Source organism: Mustela lutreola, chromosome 16 (assembly GCF_030435805.1).
Source record: "Mustela lutreola isolate mMusLut2 chromosome 16, mMusLut2.pri, whole genome shotgun sequence".
NCBI lineage: Eukaryota > Metazoa > Chordata > Mammalia > Carnivora > Mustelidae > Mustela > Mustela lutreola.
This window is the reverse complement of record NC_081305.1, coordinates 38,425,001-38,445,879: the sequence shown is the minus strand read 5'-3', so window position 1 is coordinate 38,445,879 and position 20,879 is coordinate 38,425,001. Positions and strand designations below refer to the sequence as shown.

The 20,879-nt window shown below is 50.5% G+C and overlaps 1 protein-coding gene across 9 annotated transcripts in view; it reads right to left on the bottom strand.

The window, feature by feature from the left end:
* Nucleotides 1-20,879, bottom strand: part of ZNF536 (zinc finger protein 536) — a 424,829-nt gene that overhangs the window by 155,464 nt on the left and 248,486 nt on the right. For all 9 annotated transcript variants that reach the window (XM_059152136.1, XM_059152135.1, XM_059152143.1 and 6 more), the window contains one exon: nt 2,185-2,337. In XM_059152136.1, the coding sequence (XP_059008119.1) occupies nt 2,185-2,337 (153 nt within the window). The remainder of the gene's footprint in view (nt 1-2,184; nt 2,338-20,879) is intronic.

The following is a 20,879-nucleotide window of genomic DNA, read 5'->3' as shown; positions in this document are numbered from 1 at the left end:
TGGCCAGGTGTCCACACTCCTGCAGACAGCCTAACAATGGGTGCCCCAGGAAGTGGACTGCCTCCCACTTCCTGGCATCGGTGCCCCCTCCTTCCCCAACTACCGTCACAACCCAACCTGGGGAAGAAAGTGGACATCGGTGTGATCTCAGAAGGCCAGATATCTGAGCTGCCTCGTCCTGAGCCCGATCACTGGGAAGGCCTCACTGAAAAGGGGACATTGGTGCTAAACTCTGAAAATGAAGGAACAAGCCAATGTATCTGTCTGGCAGAGAAGTGCAAAGGCCCTGAGGCAGACACTCAGGACCCCCTCACTGAGCTCTGGGGGAGAGAGTCTCCCATCTGAAACTGTCATATCCTGGCTTCCAATGGGCTCATGTGTACAGGTTGCCTTTCCAAAAGGACCGCAGGTTCCCTGGGGGAGGGTCCATGTTCCTCACTGCCCTTGTCCCTTCCATGCCACCCAACACAGTCCAGAGACTACAGGAAGAAGGTCACTCACTTATTCTCAAGTTTGTTCTGACATTCAAGCTTTCAAATAAATTTATTGTGTCCCTACTACGTGTTAGGGGCTATGGTAGGCCCTAGGGTTCTAGAAAGTACAGCGATTAAAAACATGGACAATATTGCAACCCTCACATTTGACTTGGTGGAAGACAAACAGCTCCTAAGGAAATGAACCACTGAACTGAACAAGATAATTTCAGGAAGTGCTAAGTTTAGGAAGAAAATTGAACAAGGGGCATGAGGGATATTTTAGACGGGGTTATCAGACATGGTCTCTCTGAAGTGCTCCCATGCAAGCTAAGCTCCCAGTGACCGCCTGGAGGAAGAGCATTCCAGGGGGACAGCATGGTGAGTACAAAGGCACTGTGGTAGGAATTGGCTCTCTGCACTGGGGGAGCCCAAAGAAGGCCATGGGGTTGGAGAGAGATGAAGATGAAGAATGACGCAAGATGGGTCAGATCCCACAGGGCCTGGGGGAGGGAGCGAACAGGTGCCTTGTCTCAGTGGCTCCCTCTCTGCCGTGGATGACTCTAGGAGAGAAGGGCTCTGCCGGCTGGGAGGGATGGACGATGGTGAGGCTTAACCGTGCCTCGGCCATGAATAAAGATGGCAGCCCACGGCTCGCTGCCCCCCCATTCTCAGGGCTCCCCTCTCAGTGTCAGGGAGATTTGCGGGCACCAGGTGAGGTTCCAGGTGAGGTCCTCCTTCTCTTTAACCACACGCTGCACATGAGGCCCACATGCACTAAATATCCTGCACAACCCTGAGCTTTATTGATTCCTGGGGAAATAGACCACAATTATTTTTGAAAATAGATGGCATATTTGTCTATCCTCTGAAGCAGCTCATACTCCAATAGATAAAGTGTCAGGAAAAAAATCAAAGAAAATGGAGGTGTCCATATCTCAGATAGATTTTTTTTTTTTTTTTTTTGTATTGGCAATGTGCAAACAACTAGCAGAAAAGCTACAAAAAAAAAAAAAAGAAGAAGAAGAAAGAAAGAACGAAAGAACAAAAAAGAAAAGCAAAAAGAAAGAAAAGAAAAATGACCAAGGGACAAGGCACACAGACCTCCAAAATGTCCTCATTTCAAAGTGCTAGGAGGATGCAGAAACAGGAGAAATGACCACGTGGTCCAGCAGCCCCTTCACCTGTTTGATTAAGAGCACCTCCACTTTTCTTTTGAGGGGACTCAGCGCAGAGCCAGTCCTCCATCCTGGGCAGTGGGTTGCTGCCACCAGCCCGGCCTCTGGTGTGGGCCGGGAACCCCAGCTGGGAACCTAGGAAGGGAGCTCCCCTGTTCCCTTTCATACTCAGAGTCTGAGGCTGGCTCTCGAGCTTTGCACCTGCAGGGCCCCTGGTCAGTGCCAGGGCACGAGGGGTCCTGCTCCATTACACACATCACCAAACCGACCCTGCGACCATGACCAAGCATCCTCCTCCTACACCCGGACCACAGAGGGGGTTTGTGTGTACCCGCCCATCGCGGCTCAGGAGGGAGGCTGGCGCGCAGCGACGAACCGGGGCGGAAGGACCCTACGGGGTCCCCCACCGCAGCGGGGTCCGGCCTGGCCCACGGAGAGCGCAGCAGTGCTGGTGGCAACACAGGGGGTGACCCGGGCCCAGGAGCGTGGCCCCTGCTGGACGCTGCACACAGCGACGCGCCCACGCTTCTCACCTGTGTGTATCCGCAGGTGCACCTTTAGGTGATGGGATGTCCGGAAGGTCTTCCCACAGTACGGGCAGTCCTTCATGGCCGAGCCCAGACTCCTGTCTCGAAGCAGCGTGGGCTGCTGGACCCCGGCGGCTCTCCCAGCCTCCTCGCCAATGTCTGCAGCGGAGAAGAAAATGTTCTCACATCACTTCAGCACGTCAGTAGCTGTTCGCACCAAAACTGCTAACACCACACAAAGTTAAACATGTCAATACTACACCTGTCTATTTCATTCTTTAAATCTGACAGAATGCTGACAATTCATGTATTTTCTTGTTATTCTCTTAAATTATTTCATCTTTCCCATCATCATTTTAAGCAGCATATGGTACCTTTATATTGAACTGAATTAAACAAGAAAAGAAACAGCTGTGTCAGCAGCTGGTTTGATTTCTTCTTTTGCTTAGTTTCTATTAAATATTTTTTTTCCAAAAGTTTAAAAATGTTGGTGTTTGTTGAATCTGATTAATTTGTAATATGGACTAGCTGGTGAGAGCTCGCTATAAGATCGAAATCACATTTGCATTATATCTAGCAACAAATGGGGAAAAAAATGTGTCTCGGCCGAGTCCCGAAGACATGCAGACATACAGTTATTTTGGGACAGGAAAGACAATTATCCACAACTGATCATTTCTTCCTTGTAGAGCTTGGTATCCATCGCGGGCTGCTGTAATCTTATGAAAGGGAGAAGAAAAAGTATGGAAATGCGATTCCACAATTAGCCCATGATAAACATATAGTGACATATTCAAAGTCATGTGCAGAAACTCAGCTGCAAAACTCCCATAAACTTCGAGCCGAGCAGTTAAATCTTTGTGCAGTGACTTGAGAACTTCCTCTGTAAAGTATCAATACAAATTTTCCTTCCTGCTGTTATTTGTTATGTAACCCAAACCATTAGAAAATGGAATAAAATTTACATACGGCTGCCTTCTGCACAGAAATGATGGGACATAATAGTAAATAAAACCGTGAAAATATCTAGTGGTTGGAGGATATGTTATTGCAATACCCGAGGCCCGACATCGCACTGCCAGAGAGGCGACATTCAGGGAGCAGGGTAGGAGCCGGGAATCTGCAGCTCTTGGGAGGGGAGGCACTGGAGCCCTCTCCTCGGGCCTCCCTGCAGAGCTGGACGCTCACCCCTAGCACAGAACCCAAGTTCCTGGGGCTGCGGGGTCCTTGATGCCACTCCCAGCCCACCCTCTGGGCCCCCTGGTGGATCTGCTAGGAGAACAAGGGGACCTTCTCAGATAATAAGCAGACCTATGAGTTCTGCAGAGAAGCAGAATAAATAAGATTTGTACCTTCCAAGCAATGGAAAATGCAAATTGCTTTTATTCTACAACATCCGTTCCTGGTGTTCTCCGCTAACAGCCAAAAGGGACAGACTTATAGGCTGTGCACAAGATGAAGGCAATCACATTTAATTCTTATTTGGATGTTGGCTCCAAGCAACCGTGGAAACCCTTGGCTTCAAGCATCCTCTCCGCATTTGGGTTAATACACAGTGATAGCATCACCCTGGAAAAGTTCTTTGAAGGCTCACTTTTGATCCCATGCTCTTCGATTCCTCCAACCAACCTTGGAAGAGCTGTTCAAAGGGTCTGTCTGCCCAGCTGTCTTTGCTCTCATAATTTTGCATGGATAACAGGACCGGGTCTACAGGCGTCTTAGAACCCAACCCACCTAGCACCAGCTTTCTGGTCAACCACATGAATGTGTTAAAGGGGTATTGAATCGGGGAGGGGGGGCACAAAATGATCTATTTTGCCACTTCATGGCAAACCAGTGCCCCCCTACAGTCATAGTGGGGTGCTCCACAGCCCACAGGTTAGGTCCACCAGGGGTTGCTGCCCAGGGAAACAATGGCCAGATGTCAACTTCAAGTCAACCACAACTTGGGTTGAAATAGTTGGAATGCCGTTTCCCATTCACCCTCCCACCTCCAACCACGCCAACCCCAAATGTGTTGCATTTGTCCCCCCAGCATTCTTCAGCTTTCCTTTTGTGGGATTGTGAGGTCAACTTAAAATCACAAAGAGCCAACAAAACAAAGAGGCAGCTCATGGAATGGGAGAAGATATTCATAAATGATACCACAAACAAAGGGCTGATATCCAAGATCTATAGAGAATTCCCCAAATTCAACACCCAAAAAACAGATAGTCATGTCAAAAAATGGACAGAATGCCTTCTCCAACGAAGACATACAAATGGCTAACAGACACATGAAAAACTAGCCATCAGGGAAATTCAACTCAAAACCACATTGAGATACCACCTTACACCAGCTAGAATGGCCAAAATTAACAAGACAGCAAACAAGTGTTGGAGAAGATGTGGAGAAAGGGGAACCCTCCTACAATGTTGGTGGAAATGCAAGTTGGTGCAGCTAGTTTGGAAAACAGTGTGGAGATTCCTTAAGAAATTAAAAATAGAGCCACCTATGAAGCTGCAATTGTACCACTGGGTATTTAGCCCAAGGATACAGATGTAGTGAAAAGAAGGGCCACCTGTACCCCAACATTCATAGCATCAATGACCACAATAGTCAACTGTGGAAAGAGCGTAGATGCTCTTTAACATAAGAATGGATAAAGAAGATGTGGACCATATATACAATGGAATATTATTCGGCCATCAGAAAGGATGAATATCCAACTTTTGTATCAACATGAACAGGACTGGAGGAGATTATGCTGAGTGAAATAAGTCAAGCAGAGAAAGTCAATTATCCTATGGTTTAACTTACTGGTGGGGCATAAGGAATAACTTGGAGGACATTAGAAAAAGGAAAAGCAAACTGAATTGGGGTCAATCGGAGGGAGAGACAAAGCCTGAGAGACTGTGGACTCTGAGAAACAAACTGAGGGTTTTGGAGGGGAAGGAGGTGGAGGGTTGCATGAGCCTGGTGATGGGTATTAAGGAGGGCACGTATTGCATGGAGCACTGGGTGTGGTGCATAAACAATGAATCTTGGAACATGAAACAAATAAAACAAAATTAAGATGTTTAAAAAAAAAATCACAAAGAGCCTGATTAAAATTCCGCCAAGTGCTCCCTGCAACAGAGTTAAGATACCCTATTTAAGGGAGGAGGCCAACAGCTGTCAGTTTGAATTATAAGCAGAACTAAGTGCCCCGGATGTTGGCTTCAGGACAGAGGTGGTAGGCAGGCGTGGACTGTTGACATTTTATTCCTGCAAAGCCCCATGTTGCACCAGCTGCCCGAGAGCCCCTTCCCCAGAGCCTTCCTCCAACAGAGCCCATTTGTGAGCCGTGGGAAGGTGGGAAGGAGAGAGCATGGAGGACAAACTTCTACTGTGGTTTTCGGTGAGTCCTTGTCCCGGGCACAGGATAGACCAATACAGAGATATGGCCCACGTTCCAGTCTGGAAGGTTCTACAGAAGCTGAGGATGAGAACGGCCTCACTCTACGTCAGTCTAAGTGATGGCCTGTATCTGTTTCCCTTTTATCTTTCTATCTTGGACATGTGTGGCCCAATAAAAAGAATAAATTTGTAAGATAAACAGCTTTCTTTGCAGATTTAAGAGTCTAATTTTCACTCTACACAGAAATGGTGTTTTATTTTTTGTTTTGTTCTGTTTTGTTTTGTTCGGAGGGCCAGAAGGCCTATGGCATTTACTCTTAGACTAATCCAACTAGAAAAAACAAACTCTGAGCTACGATGAAGGGGAGTTGTGGGTGGTCCCAGGAAGTGTCCGAGCGGCTGAACGCCAAGGACAACCGTGGCTGAGGAAGCCTGGTCACACCACACCCTCGAAGGGCCTGTGTGGGAGTGGGTACCCCAGCCCGGATGGGTAGCAGAGAGCACGGTGTGCCAGACTCGGTCCAACCACACTGGGAACCCAAGAGGACTCCTTCTCTACCCAGAGTATAAAAGCACAGAAGGCTGTCCTCCTGCGAGGCTGCCCAGAACGGAGCCCCCAGGCTTTCACTGTGGTCCCACAGCGCTGGTCGCTTCATAGGACATGCTTAGAGATGGACCGGCCTTCCCAGCCTCTCCAGGACACAGGCAGTAGAAAGGAAGAAGCATCATAAAAAAGTCACATTGTCATCCTTCCTTGGACCATTTATAGATTGGTTTTAGCTTTTCTTTTTTTTTTTTTTTTTTAAGTCCTTTTCCTAAAACCGGCAGCATCTCTTCTCCCCTGATCAGACACTTGCTCTAAGTGTGTTGGGTAGATGGAAAGTGGTCAGCCTCAGACCTGTCATCTGCTCCTCCTGGCTTATCTGTGAAAGAAAGGCCAGTCCGTCCTGCTGACTCTAGAGGCCGGGGTGTCCCCAGGACCAGGCATCTGGCTGCAGACTGAGAGGCCAGATTTAGCCTGGGTGGGTTCTAAGCCTCATGTGATGGGGAAACGGCAGAGAAAGAACTCCAAGGGCTCCTGTTTCGTTTCTTGACCCCATTAAATATGAGCTCTATTCTTCAGAAACGGATGTCCTATGTGGATACAACAAATGATACTCCAGAGGGACACAGGGCATCTGTGTAACCCTTCGAGAGTTTTGACTTAGAACAAGTGAATTGTCCACTTGAATCAGAACCCCCACAAGCTTTCTCCTATTCCTACAAGCTGATATTGGCTTGCTGAGAAAGAGAAGCTAGACCTAATCACTGCAAGCTACATTTCAAGTATCAGTTATTGGGGGGCGAGGGGACATAAGACAAGGCCTTTCTAATTTTGTCATCTCAAGGTCAGACACCATGCCTCTCACATTTCCATCTGCTTATTCTAATCCTCCAAGTGTACAGCAAGGTTGGCCTAGATCAAGGGGACGTTAAGGTGCATTGCCTCCCCTGCCCCTCCTTAGCATTCGCAGGGGGAGGGTGAAAGAAAGGAAGACCCAGGGGGATTAAACACAGCACGGAACCTGTTAGAAGCCTCGTCTCCTCGGCTGAGCCACAGACCGGCAGCCTGGATAGACAAAGAATCAAATGCTTAGGAAGACAAACAACTTTCCAAAAGTTAAAGCCTAAACACACACAAAATACTACCAGCCGCTGTCTGAATCCATCCTCGAAGTTGGCTATCCAGCTGGACGTGAATATAATTTGAATTTACGGGGCCTCATTATACACTTAACCTTACATATATATGTCTGCAGTGTAAAAACTTAGTTAATGAAATAAATTTGTATTTTAAGGATAGATTTCCCCCCAGGTTCTCTTTAAACACTGAGCTTCCTTGGTACATATTTAAAATAGGCTTGTTTGCCAAGAAGCCTGGCTTGGGAGTCAGGAGGTGGCATCTTTTCTTTCTGGGCTCCTAACGCTTGGCGGTCCTCGGGTAAATCCCTTCGCCCACCGCCTGCCCTGGTTCCGTCTAGCCCAGAGGATGGAACTCCCCGACCTTTCCCCTCCAGCTCCCTGGACTCCTGCAGTCCTGTCTTCTAGGCTATCTTCCCCCACTGCCCAGCCTAGCCTCATCCTTAGCCAAATGAGAGACCAGAGATGGGTCTCAGGGAACTGGGAGGGAAAAACCAACAAAAGAGACAGTCAGTTCCCCTAAATAGTCCCCCCTGCCCCTACTTTCCCCAACCTCATTTGCAGTAAGCTGAGATCAGGTGGTAAGTCCCGGCCAATAGCTGGGGCTGACGCCTTGCCCTCCCTCTCTCCCCCTGCCTCGGTGGCCTTGCAACACAAGGGTTGGGGTGGCAAGAATCACAAACGATGGGGCACTGAGTCTCCAGAGGGCTGGCAGACACCCCACGCCAGACTTTGCACCAACGAGAGAAAGCCATGGAGATTTGGAGAGCCGTCATCATCGGAGGCCACGGGGGACGGCCCAGGCAGCATCCTCCTCTCCTGGTCAGGGGCTTAGTCCCAGTCCCGCAGGCGGTCTCACCGACTCACAGAACCGACCCGGGGTGGGGAGGGGGGGAGACCAAAAGGGACAGAGCAGAGACAGAAAACTGAAAGCAAAGAGAGGGTTCCTCTCAAAGTGTGCATGTATGCCTGTTCTCACTCCATCCTGCCAAGCTGTGGCCTCAGCCTTCACGAGTCCAGAAGCAGATCTTGGGAAGACTTCCGTTAAAAGACACGACAGGGCTGCTGAGCCTGCTGCGGAGTCCACAGAGGGACGGAAGAGATCTCCCGGCAACCGCACGCAGCTAGGGGCGCTGTCTGGACACCTGAGCACTTAGTACTTCATGACACAAAATGCCGTGGCATTTTAATTTCTAGGGAACTTCCTGTGTAACAGAAAATGCGTTTTCCCAGGTGAGTTGTGTAGTTAATTCTGAGAGTCTGCCTTGTGCAAAGAGCATCTCAGAAGCACGGCTCTCGCTTCATTAATGAAGAAGAAAACTATTTGGGGAGTCGAAGGGGTGCGCAGAACACGGAAAAATTGCATCTTTTTTAATTCCTTTGCCCGCAGATACCGGCACTTTAAAATCTTTCCAGGAGAAAACAAAAACAAAAACAAAAACAAAAAACTAATGCCTTTGAGAAGGTCCGAGGGAATGTATATACCTCCTCTCCAAAGCTTAACACTTTCCCTTGTTTTGAAAACTTTTAAAAATAACAGACCCAGATAGAACAGTGATTGCTGTGGTAGAGATGCCTGGTTCAGGGAAGACTTCCTTTTAGTTTAAAAAAAATGATTTTAAGCGGCGCCTGGGTGGCTCAGTGTGTTGAGCCACTGCCTTCGGCTCAGGTCATGATCTCAGGGTCCTGGGATCGAGTCCCACATCAGGCTCTCTGCTCAGCAGGGAGCCTGCTTCTCTTCCTCTCTCTCTGCCTGCCTCTCTGCCTACATGTGATCTCTCTCTGTCAAATAAATAAATAAAATCTTTTAAAAAAAAGATTTTAAATTAGTGCTATGCAGCAAAATTGGAACGTTTCTGCAAATAATTCTGCTTAACTCTTGGGAGACAAAACTTGCGTCCCGAGTCAGTATTAATCTGGTGTCTCTGGTTCATCGGAGTTCTCCGTTACGATGCCATATATAGTCATGTTAAACAGTTAGGCATTACTATGGACTGGTCAAAGTATTTGTTTAAAGAGAGAGCTATTTTAGAAAAGGATGTCCACTTGTAGAAGGTCAGTTCCCTATGGGCTCTTAGGACTAGAGCCAGGGCAGGGCTCCCTGGCAAGCCTAGCACATGGGAGCTGAACCCCGTGCATAAAGGGGGAGAGGGGGAGAGGTGAAACATTCTCTGCTGCTTCCTTTTCTCACCTTCAACGCAAGCTCAAAACCATGCAGAGCTCCATTTGCTTTTGGCAAGACAGGATTTCTAGAATTGGGGAAATAGGTCATTAAAAGGGCTACAATTTGGAGAGAGAGAAAATATAAGATACTAGGATCTCAAATAGCTTCTCTAAAGCAACATTTTGATGAGTTAAGTGAAAATGAATCAGAAACACATGGATTAAATTTCCCTTAAAATACACAAGGGCTTCAAAATCAAGCTCTGTGGGCCAAATGTGTTTCTGGTTTTACCAAGCCTAGAGCCCTTTCTTAATTGTCTGGCAGGGGAGTGTGTGGGACACCCCCGCTGGTGATTGGGCCACCCATGGGGTCTCTTCCCTTTGGCACTGAGCGACGCTGCTGTTGACAACCACATTGCCAGCCCTCCCCAGGCCCTCAGGGCCGGCGATGGGCAGGCGCTTTTCGTCCCCAACCTGGGGGCTGTGACTGACCATGGCTGCGGCAGGCAGCATGTGGGCCTCCCAGAAGTGACCTACAAGATATTATCAGTGGGATGGGTCTCCCTGGGCTCTGCACACCCCTCTCTTCCCTCAGGCCCGGCCAGGGACCCGAGAGGACCCATCCCAGAGACGGTGAAGGGGCCCAGTGCAGAATGGGATCATCTGTGAACCCAGCCGGGTGAGGAGAACCAGGCAGGAGACTGAGTCTGGGGACCGCTGGCCGGCAGGGAGCTGCCACCTCCGGAGAAAAGCCGGGTTATGAGCAGACGGGCAGACCACTGGTTCTATCCCTAACTCTTTCTCATGGCCTGCAACGCCCCTTCCTACGTGCGCCCCACAACTGCGCTGAACTCCTCAGACTCCCGACTGTACTCCAGACCATTTTCTCTTCTCCTCAAGCTCTCCCAGCTGGCACCCAACTTAGAGTTTTTTTGTTTTTTTTTAAGATTTTATTTACTTATTTGTCAGAGAGAGAGAGAGAGAAAGAGAGCACAGGCAGAGTAGCAGGCAGAGGCAGAGGGAGAGGCAGGCTCCCTGCAGGGCAAGGAGCCTGATGTGGGACTCGATCCCAGGATGTTGGGATCATGACCTGAGCCGAAGGCAGCTGCTTAACCAACTGAGCCACCCAGGCGTCCCCCAACTTAGAGTTTTGCTCCTGCTGTCCCTCCACCCGGGATTCTCTTTCCCCAGAACTCACAGGGAGACCCACATTCAGGCTTTGGTCCCAAAGGTGAAGGGGTCTCCGATCATGTCATCCGAAGACCCACACACCTCCCAAGGCCCCACATGCACTTTCTCTGGCTTCTTCCTTCATAGCATCCAACTACCACCCCTTGCAGATACAAAGGGACCCATGCATTGTCTGCTTACCACCTGTCCCCTCTCCAGAACATGGGTGCACATGAACATGGGCCATTTACTGCCATGTGGCCTTGGTTGGCCCTCAGCTCAAAGCAGGAGCTCCACACACACTTTTTCTTTTTCTTTTTTTTTTAACTGTACATTTTTCAATAAAGAATCAGAGGAGGAAAACAAGTTGAAATTCGGAGGCCTCAAGAGGGAGACTGCATTGAATAGCCTGGGAGAACCTGACCCAGGGCAGCAGCAAAACACCAGAAATGCCCCCCAAGGGCTCAGCATCTTAAGGAGCTGGAGTGTGATGCCAGCAGAGTGCACAGGAGGTCAGGGGCATGCCGGAAGCCTTCCTGGAAGAGGTGGGCTGGGCGGGGGAAGAGACTCCCAGCTCCCTCTCCAAGCAGGTGGAAGGAACCACGAACACACACTGAGAATCAGCAAGGCCACAGGTGGGTTTTCTAGAAGATGGGGACATGGTGCTAAGGCGCCATTCACTATTTCCCTTGCCCACTTTCTGGCTTTTAAAGAAAGATCTCACTGGCATGAGAAGAATTAGCGCCCCCCATGCTTAAAGAGAACTTAATCGGTAGAAGAATACAGTGAAACAGATATTTTTAAAGTAATCCACGTTCCAATGACTATTGTAGTTATTGTAAAATATTTGTTATGCCTTTTTTCCATCATTTAAATGAAGTACTCCTTTCTTAAAAAAAAAAAAAATAGAAAAGAAAGAAAAGAAAAAAGAAAGAAAACTGTAGAAACCTCTATTTTCAGTAAGGCATAAATTCCCAAAAGATTTCTACATCATTTATTTCTTTATAAGAAAAAAAAAAACTATAGCTTTTAAGATCCTCTTAAGATAATTTACAGCCCCTTCATTTGGTTATGGGGGGGGGGGTGTGGAGGCTAGGGAGAAGACCAGAGGAGATGTCTTTGGCTGCTGGTAGGTTTCAAGGAATTCTTACCAAAATGACATCGACCGCAGGTTGGACTGATCTTTTTTAAAATGCACTTGGTCAGTCGCCATAACTTGTGGGGCTGAGTTTTCTCTTGGGATTCGAGTGCACGGAAAGGAGAAGGCATGATTTGGAGATAACGTCTCCCCTGGAGACATGTTTTGCCATATTCTTTTTTAAACAAAGAAGACATCTTAAGCACCTTGCAATATCTTTCATTTAATCGTTGGCAGAAGGCAAGTCCCCGATGAACGCTGGCCTGTGTCTTTCTCTTTAACCAGCTGAGTGATCCAAGCTTTTAATATAGCCGTTCCAATTATTGTAAAAGTCATCTAGTACCTTATAACCACAAATATTGACAGTTTATTGCACAACACATTCCTGACATTTGAAGGTCACACCATACATAATACATACTCTTTTATAAAAGTGTCTGGAACAAAGAGATACATGATAAGCAATTACTTCTCCCGGCTTGTATGTATGTACAGTGCAGGCTGACTTGAGGTTGCTTGGGAAGAACATGCACCATTTTAAATAATCTATTGAGGCAGCATGGAGGCAGTCATGATGGATAATTATGAAATGGCTCGTGGACACGCTGCCGTCGGATTGGCTAGCCGGGCCGTGGGGTCTGGGCGATTCTCCTCCTCCGAGCTTCAGGTCACAATGCCACTTGGCCGTGGAGAGCCCTGCCTCACTTCGCCCTCGGCTTTTCCCCGCAAAGCCACCAAGCATAACGGAGTCACAATATGTTCTTGTTTTTCAGACCAGTCCGCACGCAGTGGAAAGGAATTTTAAAAATCCGCCAGGCCTGCTTCAAGGGGAACCCTCCTGTCCCCGGCCTCCTGACCATGGCCACAGTCCTCATCTCACAGCCATCACGTTGCCACCACGCTGCCCGGCCCCAGGACCATGGCATCTGCAAGGATACGTGGCTGCCAGGCCCGGGTAAAAGCCGGAGTGTGGAGGGTGCTCCAAAAATCTGGGACAGGGCAAGGCCGTGTAGATCTCCAGAGGAACATTCTGAGCTGGAAAGTGCCTTACACTGTCCCCTCCTCCGTCTCATCCCTACTTGTCCTTCTAGCCCTAAGTATGACAGAAAGGGTCCAGCCACACCCTAAGCAGAAACGGTTCCCAGTCCAAGGCTTCAGGTCAAAACCAAGTTCCACCAATTCTTAGAATTGTGTTTCTGGGTGAATTACATAAAACCTCTCTGAGGCTCAGTTTCCTTAACTGCAAAACAGGAGGCAGACATGACGGCTCATAGCATGGTTCCTGGTGCAGGATATGCCCCAATGAATGGTAGCTTTTAATAGGAATATTGCCAAAGGGACCTGTCCTGTGCCACGATGGCATAGTGAGGACAGGAGAGGCCTGTGGCTTTAGGGCTCTCCTCCCCCCACGAGCCTGAAGCTTTGGAACCAGACACATCCCCAAGGTCAAGAATGACGGACAATGTTCCTTTCCTCAAAGTTCGGGGTGGTGCAATTTCCCCAAAGCTCTGAAGACCTAGGAAATTCTCTCAAGTTAACAGAGAAAAGCAATTCAGGCTGCAGGCGAGCCTCACATAGATGACAATCTTTAATCACAGATGACGCGGCAGGTCATTAGAACCTACACCAGACTCCCTTCCAAATAATACTAACGGCTGCGGTTTGGGGAGGAAAAACAAATATACACACACACACCCATGCACACATAAATGCAAATACATACATATATATATATATATATATATATATATATATATATATATATATTTAGAACGGTATTAAAATAAATAATCAGCAAATTCTCAAGATAATCAAAAGGGCTTCGAAGAGTAATTTTATTTTGATTTCCAGAATGAAGGCCCTGAAATTTAAGACACGGGACCAAAATGATTTCTATAAAGATGACGTGTTTATTAGCATTAAATCCCAGGGAAGGGGGCTTTCCTTATAAAGAACACATTTTTGCATCTGAAAGGCATGCCTATTAGAATGTGTGTGTTTCTTTAAGAAGCTATTCTGTTTTAGAGGGTAGCGGGTAAGATAGGGCGTCACGTGATCCGGAGGTTGCTATGGTAAATATGCATTTTTTATTGAAGAGTAAACAGTGGCAGAAAACAAGTGTCAGTTGCCAGCTCTGAAGTTACTGCCATTTTTGAGCCTCACTGACTTCTTCCAGCCCTTTTAATTTGAGAACCTTTATCAGAAAAACACTATCACTGAATCAAAATTAAAAATTTTTTGAGCAAATGCTAAACCTTTCAAAATCCTGTAATAATAATTACTTTGGATGACATATAAAAATTAGCAAAAAAAAAAAATAATAATTATAATAATCTCTCCTGTTCTGTTCATCTCAGCACATAGATCTTTCTGGAGATCTGTTGTTCAGCGGGTGCAACTCCAAAAAGCAAAACCTTTGGCCTTGGCTCAGGCCACAGAGCAGAGGAGCCAAAGCTATGGCCGAGGCTACCCCACTGTCCATTCTCTTGGTACCTGCAGGCAAAACAAAGCCAGACGCCCTGGGGAATGGTTCTCCCTGTCCCGTGTCCTTATCCGGCGAGGTAAGGCTACTGGAAAGGCAGTGGACGGTTGCAAATATGGCTAGGGCACTTTTAGCAAAGTTTTCACTGTTTCCCTTCTTGCGGGAATTGGGAAGAGCCTGGCAGTTCTCGATATCTGCTTGGATGACCTTACCCAGTGTTACCGGATGCCTGTATCCGGTATCGGGCGTGTTACCGGAGAGCAACCAGTTCAATCCTGAGCGAGGCTTCCGCTGCTTTTCTGGCTGGGGGAAGAGCCTGGATTTCGTTCTTCCCTGATACCAGCTTTCTTTCCAGATGTGGCTGGCGGAGAACAAGGCTGCAGTTCCTCTTCCTCCACATCTGGCGTGTAGTAGGTGACACACCGCTCTTCACCCGACACACGAGCGCGGGAATGGTTCTTGAACAAATGAACTGACCCTAGCTCCCGGCAGAACCAGCTTCCTGGGTAGCGGCCTCTAACAGGAAGGTCAAGCCTGCTCTTTCTTCCTTTGATCGCAGATAAAAGTATCAAGTGTTGGCAAATTTCTCAAAGGGAACTTTCCAGACTCTGCGAATCCCACAGACGCGTCCAAAGGAATCCCGATAGGGGCCAAGGAGCAGACTAAGCAGGACAAGGGTGTCGTGTAAGGAGCCCCCAGGGAGGAGGGGTGGCAACAAGAAGCCTCATTTGTGGGGGACGGGGACAGCAGGCCAGAGCAGGGTGTCCGCGAGGCCTCCAGGCCGGCTCCGAGATTGCCTGGCCTGAAGGGACCAGCTCCCGACACTGCCATCTGTTGGACTCCAAGACTTGAGTTCAGGTTCTCCGTTCTGTGATTCCCGAGCACACTGTGACACCTCTGTGAGGAGCCTTAGGCCCCTTGTGGGTACAACTACATAATCACTGGATAATGGTACATATCACAAAGGAAACGGAGCATCTCATGAAATAGTGGCTTTGCAAAGCCGTAATGCCCCTGACATCCCACAGAGTCGCCACGGCAGGGGAGGACCGTCACTGGCTTCTGGTCTGGCCCTGCCACTCCGGGTGCTGGGCAAATGTTCCCGAGCCTGGCCCAGCCTCCAAACACAGTTTGTAAAGTGGGAGGAATGGCACGTACTTTGCAATCTCTTGCAAAAACCAAATGAAATAGTATGCGGAAAAGGCATTAGGTAGATTCTCAATGAACAGTCCACTTCTCTACCGAGATCCCAAACACTCACAACGCAGAAAACCAGGAGAACCCGGCAGGTAACGGTCCATCGAAGGGGATCGCCATGGGAGCCTGTCAAACGGCCAGCGCTTCCCTCCCCAGAAATTCCCAGGAGGATTCACACTGCCAGACTGGGACGATCATGTCCCCCGTGCCAAATGCCACCAGTCACTGGGGTGGGGAATCCAAGCCCGAGGCCCCATCACGCCTACATTTTCTAGTCCCGATGTCATAGCTTATATGCCACCTGTCGTCAAGGCACTGCCTAGACATGACCGACTTACTCCAAATGTCCCTTTGAGGTGAGCAGTGGGGGTGGGGACTGGAGGAAAAACTCCAGGGAGGTTGAGGACTGGGATGATGGAGAGAGAGGAGCAGACAGTGTCTTGGGCGGCTCAGGCCTCCCCAAGCTTTGCTCCGCCTATCCACGAGACGGCCAGTATTAGGGGCGATGGGCAGCTGCGTCTAACCGTCTCTGCCCTATCTGCCCACTGCAGCATGGAGACTGGAGCCCACACTCCCTCTGACCAGCCCGGGCACCGTCCTGGGAAAGTACACCCGAAGACGGAGGAATAGCCTTGGAGTTGTCCTCTGGGCACAGGGCGGTGACCTGGGACTCAACGTATGACGTGAGCTGGAAACTTCCCTCAACAAGGCTTAGGGGGGCCCCACCCTGACCTGCTCTGGATCTATCCAGAGGTATCCCCAGAACATCGTGAGAATCCCGGGCCCGCTCTCCTGGCTCTGGAGAAAGGCGAGAACCTTTTTCCTGATGAACCTCGGAAGCTCACCACACTCGGGTCCCACTTCAAAGCACCAACCCCAGACTCCAGGCCTACCACCACCCCCTGCTTGTCTGATTCATCCCACTCGATCTTGAGGGTTCCGCCCCAAGGACATTTCCTCTGGGAGATGTTTTCTGACTTTGGGATCACCCCAGAACCCAAGACTCACAATATCACCCAGAGTCTGGGACTTGGTCCACGAGCATGATGCCTGCCTCATTTCGGATGCTCCCTCTAGAAGGTCCACTCTTTCAAAGGCTGGGACGGAGTTTAGTTTTCCACCTTTGTGTCTCTAAAGCTTCCCAGCACAGAACAGGTGCTCAGTAAATACTGAGCAACGTGTAAATAAAGGAAGTCATCGTTTCCTTTTAAGTTCTTTGCTGGCCTCTGTGGACCTGCCAGATGACATCGCACTGCAGCCTGGTGGCCTGCGCTGGGGGGAATGGGCTGCAGCCAGCTCTCCCCCGAGGGGAGGGGAGACCCTGAGAGTCTGGCCTCTGCAGAGCCCCGCCTCCTGTCAGTCCAGCCACTTACCCTGGGGTGTCAGGGTACTCCTCCGGCCTCTCCTCGAGACCCCGCAAGGTTTCTACTGCCAGAGCCCGACTCCCATCAAGGGAAACAGAGCCTGCTCACCGGAGCCGCACCTGCCCCATTTGCTGTTCAAGATTGTTCACAATTTCTCTTGCCCCAAGGCCTTTCTTGTCCATGCCTGCCCTGGCCAGGACCCAGCACCTGTCTGCACAGACCTCAGACACTGGGTGTGGTTTGGGTGCTCCAGGAGCCCTGTCCTAGATGCTGGGGGGCAGGTAAAGGGGGCGTGATTCAGGGGAACAGAATCTTGGAGTGCATGCAAGAAGCGGGGCAGGTGCTGGCCCCGGATGGCTGTGCTGCTGGGAGAGCAGAGGCCACGCCCCGGGGTAGCGCATCAGGCCGTCTGTTCTGTCTCTACTTCTTGCTGAGTGTCGGGGCCCGAGGAAAGAGTCTGCCCGGACATATGTTCCTGGGGAGGAGAGAGGGGGCTGCTCTGCACACACTACCTGACTGGGAAAGAGGGCTCTGCTTCCCCATCTGTGGGATGCTCCCTACATGCTCCTTTCCGTCAGCCTGGAACCCTGGCCCTGCAGGTGCTCAGAGCCTCCCACCCCTTCCCCTGTCCCCCTCCCAGCTCACCCCTTGGTGGGCATCATGCAGGGGTGACTGTTACGCTCACTTCCCCCAGCAAATCTTTGGTCTGTCTGGTTTTCCCTTGGAATCCCCAGCCTCTAGCCAGGTGCCTGGCACATAGCAGGCAGGCGGTCTTTTTTGGACAAACAACAATTTGACAAGGGCGACGCCACGTTGCTAGATCGGATTCTGGTGACTTTTCCTTTCTCATGGAAAATCAGTTCCCGTGTTCTCTTTGGATACTCTTCCTCAGGAATATTCCACGCAGTGCTACATTCACAACACATATTGTCCTGTGATGCTAATTTCTATCCCATAACCGAGAGAGACAACTAAGTGTTGCAAGGTTATTCAACACTCCTGCCCCTGATCCTCTGACTTCTCCTTAGGGGAAAATTGCACAGGAATACAATTCCTCATCTGTATGTTAAAGCATGGTTATAATCCACCTACCATGATTGCAATTTTGGGAATCAAAACGGAGATCCAAACAGCAGTGTGATCTACATTTTAGCCACATACATTATAATAAATTAAGTCAAAGAAAGAGTTCTGCATTAACTCTCGGTCTATTCCCTTAAAACCCTGTAAGAACAGCAGAGCCGCCCTCTGGAAGGACGGCTGCCCGCCCAGCCTCGGGCCGCCACCCTGCCGCTGCCCCACAGCCCGGAAGGGGAGGTGACCGAGCCAGCTGCCAGGTGACAGCGGCGCTCAGCCCTGCGTGCTCTGAGCAGTGACTGAATCAGGCTGTGCACCACAGGTTCGAAGGCACAGTGCGGCTGCCTGCCATCCTTGGCCAAGGGCACGCGGAAGCCTCTGGAAAGTGGCAGGCAGTGTGGGCGGCATGCTGATGCAAGAGTCTGACGTGTTCGGACCCCGGAGCCGGGGACTTGGAGCCGGAGACAGACAGCACACGGTGCCCACCACCTTCATGTCCTAGCCTGAGTCCTTATCTGTACCTGGACCTCTGTTTCTGCTGCCGTGAAATGTGGGGACAGCACTCAGGGAGGTGGCAAACGTCCATCACACAGAGCATCCACTTGCTAAATTTGGGTTCAGCGTTTACAAACGTGGGGCATTTCAGCCCTAGCTTCACCGGAGAAACCAGGCCCACCACTGTCCCCAGGAGTCATGGCTGTTGGGCTGGGCAGAGGGGGTGCCTCCTCCCCACCAGGCCCCTCCCTCTGCCCTGCTACCTGGCTGTCCCCACCCTGCGGTTGCCAGACACCCTTTCCACCCCTAAAGACGGCCTCAGTAACCTCGGTTGAGCAAATAAGGCAGAAGCCTCCAGACTAATTCCCATAATTATGATGGGCCTATTATTTCAAAGCCAGCGATGATTGTGGGGTCAGGTGCTCAGAGGAAGAGGGAGAGAAACATACTTTAAAGTGATAGCAAATATCCTTTGATTCTTTGCTATGATACCAAATTGCATCCAGAAATGCTGAGACATGCGCTCACAACCTTAGTCAGATTTCAAAGAGGGCTCAGCGGGAAGGGCAGTGATGAGAGAGAGAAAGAGAGAGAGAGAGAGAGAGAGCGAGCAAACAGGGAGCTACGATATTTAAAGCCCTCTGTCCCAGGGCAGGGCTGCTGGGCCTTGCAAAGGGGGGACACTGGCACCCGCTGGGCCCGCCACACTGGCCTGGAGGCCTCGCACTCCCCACACCTGGCGTTCAGCTCTTTCGAAGGCAGGAACGGCCAACCTTCTTCGACCTGCCTTGTCCAGTGCTCCTGCCCAGCCACGTTCCCTGGCCTCCCAGCACACCCCCAGCCTCAGAACCTTTTCTGGATATTTCTACACAATGCCATGCTGCTCTGGCTTGCTCTCCAATTTTTCTTGTGTGTTTAGATTCCAACCTGCTTACCAAGAGCACCCCGTGGGTTCGCCTGTCTTGTCACCGCCTACAAAGCGGAGCGAAGGGCCGGCCCACAGAGTCACTCAATAAACACATGTTGGTTGACCTTTCCATTGTGAAAGACACTGCTATTATCTCCTCCAGGGCGTTCTTTGTAGGGCTTCCTCAAGGAGAAAAGTGGGTCTGACCAAGGGACTACAGTGCAGTAGACTCTCTGGCCTCGTTTCTGGCTCAGCTGGGGCCCCCACCTTTGCTCGGATGTGCATGTGTTCTTCCAGGGAACAGACATTCGCAGGGTGCGCCCTCTGAGCTTGGCACAGTGTTCTGGGGATGGGGACAGGGCGTGGGGTGGGAAGCAGGCGGGGTGGCCCGCACGGCACAGGGGGCATCAGGGACTCGGGCGGCGGGGGGCGACCTGTGCGTCCTGCAGTGAGGTGAGCAGTTCTTTCTCTGGTCCTCGCTAGTCGGGGAGAAGTAGGTCACAGCAAACATGGTGACAGAACCTGCTTTTCACTCCCTGACCTTGCCCCCTCTGGGAACAAATCTCTGCCCCGTATCGGTTCCTCAACCGGGTCCCCTTCCAAATGTTCTCCTTTTAACTTATAGGGCTTTCCTTTCAGGAGCAGGAAGCCAGGCAGCGCTGGGGACGTCCCACCATAAATCTGTGGCTGTGGGGTGAGCCCCTGGAAAGCCCCCGGCTTTATCAACGCGGCCCCCAGAGCTGTGCTCCCTGCTCCTGTGCTCCATTGCAGTGCACCCGCTGGCCTCCTATTTTGTGCCAATAGCAAGACGCACTGCCCATGAGGACGAGAGGAGGCTGAGTTTCACTCTGAGGGGGCCATGCCTGCCGGGGGGGCAAACACCCAGAAAATAATGATGATGATGATGATGATGATGATGATGATGATGATGTGACCATCATATATTATATCATTGATATAGAAACCAACAAATGTTAAGTGAATGCTGAATGCTGTGATTAACATCCCCCTGTACAGATAGGAATACTGAGGCCACAGAGGGTGCAGGCCTCGTCCAGGCTCGCACAGCCACTGAGGACAAAGCAGACTGGAGTCAGGGTCTCCGACTCCTGAGACAAAGCTGTGAGCTCCCCAGGGAGGACTGACATTCACAGTGAGGGTGGGTGACATCATGGGGAGAGGAGGGACACAGAGGGCTGCTGTTGGGGGGAGCCCGGCTTGGAGGGGCTGCCAGGGGCGGGGGTAGGGGTGTTGCTTTCTGGTCTTGACGCAGGAGGAAAACCCACCCCCAAGCAAAACGGCACCAGGAATCGTGGAAAGGCAGCAGAGCCCTGCCAGAGGGGAGTTGTGCCCCCAGAGGCAGAGATGCCCCAGCCTTCCGTCTCCTGGTCACTCTTGTGTCTGGTGCCTCTTCTGGACTCTACCCAATCACGGTACATGCCACACTCACCCGGAATCTTCTGACCTCCCATGCCGGCCCAGGGCTCCCCGCTGCCAGACACGGCCAGCCACTCCCCAAAAGGAGAGCCACTCCCCAAAAACAAGTAAGAGAGGGGACCGCACCCCCAGCCTGCCGCACCCCCGGCCTGCCACGCGCGGGCACAACCGACGGAGGGATGGTGGGGCGAAAACAGACTTGGTTCCAGGGG